This window comes from Theobroma umbraticum, unplaced genomic scaffold (assembly GCF_002168275.2).
Source record: "Theobroma umbraticum cultivar Fairchild unplaced genomic scaffold, ASM216827v3 scaffold_67.0, whole genome shotgun sequence".
Lineage (NCBI taxonomy): Eukaryota > Viridiplantae > Streptophyta > Magnoliopsida > Malvales > Malvaceae > Theobroma > Theobroma umbraticum.
In genome coordinates this window covers 7,406,791-7,410,605 of record NW_018397262.1, presented here as the reverse complement: position 1 = coordinate 7,410,605, position 3,815 = coordinate 7,406,791, and the positions used below count along the sequence as shown (strand labels likewise).

Sequence of the window (3,815 nt, the reverse complement as noted above, 5' to 3'; positions counted from 1 at the left end):
TTTGAGTTTGTCTCTTACCCTTTCACATTCAAGTGGTGAGAATAGAGAGGTAAGTTAGAAAGGATTTCAGTACCTTTCCCAGTATTGATTTGATTACCTAAGCTCATCTCTTTGCTTTAGGGAAAGAATATTAGGGATACTTTCACAAAAAAAAAAATTCTCTTGGCATAAGAGTTTCTACTTTCTATATTCTTTGCTTTTCTGTTGTGCCCTTCTGTTTGCTCTGTTTTTCTCTATTAGAAAGAAGATAAGTGATGAAAGTCCTTATTTTTTAATTCGCTGCCCTTCTGATCATTGCAGTGCAGAGCTCATTTCTACTTCTGTTTTCTTTGAACTCCAAAAGAAAAAAAAAGACACAGAAGGAAAAAATTATCACCGACTTTGTGAGTTTGCCTGGATCAAAGTTCATCTATAGATTTCCTTGGTATGTAAGTTCATTATTTATTGCTCTTCCCCAGTCTTTCTTCTCCAAAATGGTTCTCGATCAGCCTCCATGCTTTGCTATGTTAACTCCGAGCCTATGATTGAGTAACAACACCCCGTTCATCCTGTGCACCGCTCTCCTTGCCTTTTCTTGCTGCGTATATCTCGCAAAACCCAACTTCTTACCTGTTTTGCTTCTCCTCTGCAATAGCAAGACATCTCGAACCTCTCCATGATACTCAAAGATCCTCTGTAACTAGCTTCCGTCACCCCTTTCTGAATATTGTTTACAAGGACTAGTCGCCTTGCACTGGAAACCAAAGAACCTTAAGAGTTTCTACTTTCTATAATAAAGTAGTGTTTTTGCTATCCTATGTAGAGTTATTCGTATGCATTAAAATGAAGATAAGTGAAAGTTTGTTATTTCTTAATTCCTTGGCATTCTGACCGTTGCAGTGCAAAGTTGATTTTTATTTCAGTTGTCTTTGAACTCAAAGAACTGGTTCCTGAAGTTTCGTATATATATTTCCTATGTAAATGCTTATGTTTTCGTTCCATGGTTTACTTGTCTTGGCTTTATCTTCTGGTGACTACACTCTCCTCTATTATTATCTCCAGCTGCCCATTGTACTAATTATTACGTTATTTGCTTATTTGATCCCTTAATATTTAATAACTAAAGAATATATAAACTCAGGAAGTTGTTTTTTCTAATTTTCTCTTTGCTTCTTCTTGATTACGTTGCTAGTTAAATTTTATACTTTCTTTTGTCTCCTTATTACCGCTTTTACTAAAGAAAACTTGTTCTTCAACCTCAGATCATCAGTGAATGGCTGCTGAATTTGCAACCTCTGTCGCTTCCAATGCTCTGGGAAATTTGGCAACAGAATACACAAGCTCTTATGTTCGTTATTTTTTCTGTTTTGGCAAAATTGTTGAAGATTTCAGGAATCAGCGCAGAAAACTTGAATTAGCAATTGATAGGCTACAGAATCAGGTGAATGATGCCCGAAGTCAAACTCAGGTAATTGAGCTTGACGTTGAGGACTGGCTCACAAAGGCAATAGCAGAAATGGAAGATGTGCCGAGTTTGTTAGATGAAATAGGACGCAAGAAGTGTTTCAGTTGGTGTCCCGCTTGGGGTTGGAGATACTGCTTAAGTAAGAAAGTTGCGAAGAAGACTCTCAATCTTTCTAAACTTGTAGAGACTTGTAATTTTCAACGAGTGGGTCACCGAGCTGCTCTTCCAGGATTAGAGTTCATTCCATCTAAGGATTTCATGCCTTCTGAGTCTTCGAATTCTGCTTTCAAAGAGATCATGGATGCTTTGAAAAAGGATGCTGTGAACGTGATTGGACTATATGGAATGGGAGGAGTGGGCAAAACCACTTTGGCAAAAGAAGTGGGAAGGCAAGCCAAACAACTCTTCGATGAAGTTGTGATTGTAACCGTGTCCCAAACTCCAGATTTCAACAAAATTCAAAATAAAATTGCAGACTTCCTAGATTTAAAATTTGAAAAGACGACTGTAGAAGGAAGAGCAGAGCAATTGTGGTTGAGAATAAAAGACCTGAAGAGCATCCTTATAATCCTTGATGATGTTTGGGAAGAACTTGACTTGAAGGCTGTGGGAATTCCATTTGGTGATGATCACAAGTGTTGCAAAATTTTTCTAACCACGCGTCTTCAACAAGTTTGCACTCATATGAATAGTCAGAAGGAAGTTCAGCTCAAAATCTTATCTGAAGATGAAGAATGGGCTTTATTCAAAGATATCGCTGGTCTAAAAGATGTCTCCCCTGCCTTGAAAGATGTAGCCAAGGAGGTAGCTCGTGAATGCCGGGGCTTGCCTCTTGCAATTAAAACTATGGCAAAAGCTCTAAAAGGTGAAAGTCTAAAGGGGTGGATGGCAGCAAATCTACGACTTAAGGACTCAAGACATTTGGATAATCAAGATGTTTGCAGAGGGATTTATAGCTGCCTTAAGCTTAGCTATGATTATTTGAAGGATGACAATATCCAGTCTTGTTTCTTGTTGTGTTCTCTTTACCCAGAAGATTATGATATTAGTATTGAGTCGTTGACTATACATGGAATTGGTCAAGGATTGTTTTGTGATATCAACTTAATTGAAGACTCGAGGAGGGAAATTCATTTGGCACTATCAAAACTCCAAAAGTCTGGTTTATTGTTAGAAGCAGATGATGACGAACATGTAAGAATGCATGATGTGGTTCGCGATTTTGCTCATTGGATAACGTCAAAAGGGGAAAACATGTTCATGGTAAAAGACAATCCTATGGAATGGCCTAAGAGTGAAAGTTTTGGTTGTTATACAGCAATCTCCTTATGGAATTGTGAGATAGACAATTTTCCCGATAGATTAGAATTTTCAAAACTTAAGACTTTGATTTTAACGGGAGAGAATTATCTAAAAGTTCCGAGTACATTTTTTGAAGGAATGGAAGCGCTTCGAGTTTTATGCCTTCATGGTGTTCAATTCTCAATGAAAGCTCTTCAATTCTTGACAAATCTTCGAACTCTGTGCTTTATGAATTGCGAGCTCAAGAACATCTCATCATTGAGGAATGTGGAAAACCTTGAGATTTTTGCATTGTTTCATTCCAATATTCCTGAGCTACCAGAAGAATTAGCAGGATTGCATAGACTAAAATCACTATATTTTTCTAGCAGTGCAATGGCAGACAGCCATTTCCCCCCTAACTTACTATCAAGGTAGTACTAAAATGTAATTAAAATTGTTTATCTTATTGTTTTAAGTATTTAATTTTATGTTATTTACTTCTTATTTTTCCTATTATTTACTTTGTTAGGTATTTTGATTTTGACTATGACAATCATATATATATATATATATATCTAGCATGAGCTTTTGGTTACTCCTATTATTATGAAACATTGCAACCTGTAGTACAAAAGTAGCTTTAAGAATGAAGAAATAAAAAAAAATAATGTTATTTTTTTCATTTCATTACCTTGCTATTTTTATCATTGGGTTGAAAGTGCTATTATTGCATTAATAACATTTTGTATTTGTTTGTAACAGGTTGGCTTCACTCCAAGAGCTACACGTGACAAGTGAAAACAATGTTAACTTATTGGAGCTGAATTCTTTGTCTGGTTTGACTGCATTAACACTGAGAGTTTCTACTGATCAATGTTCTCAAGAAAACTTTGTGTTCCCTAAACTTCAAAGCTACAATATAGATGTAAATGGATATATTCAAGATTTGGAGGGGCTGAGCTTGAGAACCTTGGCAATAAGTAACTTCTCATCTTCATTAAATGCATTTAAGGAGCTGTTTTGCAATGTGGAAAAGCTTACTCTGATCCATGTCAAAATGGAACACAAAAATATTGTCCCAAATGTA

The 3,815-nt window shown here is 36.2% G+C and overlaps 1 protein-coding gene across 1 annotated transcript in view; it reads left to right on the top strand.

Annotated features, from left to right (window-relative positions):
- Positions 1–3,815, top strand: part of LOC149527042 (putative disease resistance protein At4g27220) — a gene marked incomplete at its 3' end in the record, with an annotated part of 3,935 nt that continues 120 nt past the window's right edge. Inside the window, exons 1-3 of the mRNA XM_089783950.1 lie at positions 1–49; positions 1,242–3,159; positions 3,491–3,815. The exon at positions 3,491–3,815 is cut by the window's right edge and continues 120 nt beyond it. Of these exons, the coding sequence (XP_089640076.1) occupies positions 1,253–3,159; positions 3,491–3,815 (2,232 nt within the window). The remainder of the gene's footprint in view (positions 50–1,241; positions 3,160–3,490) is intronic.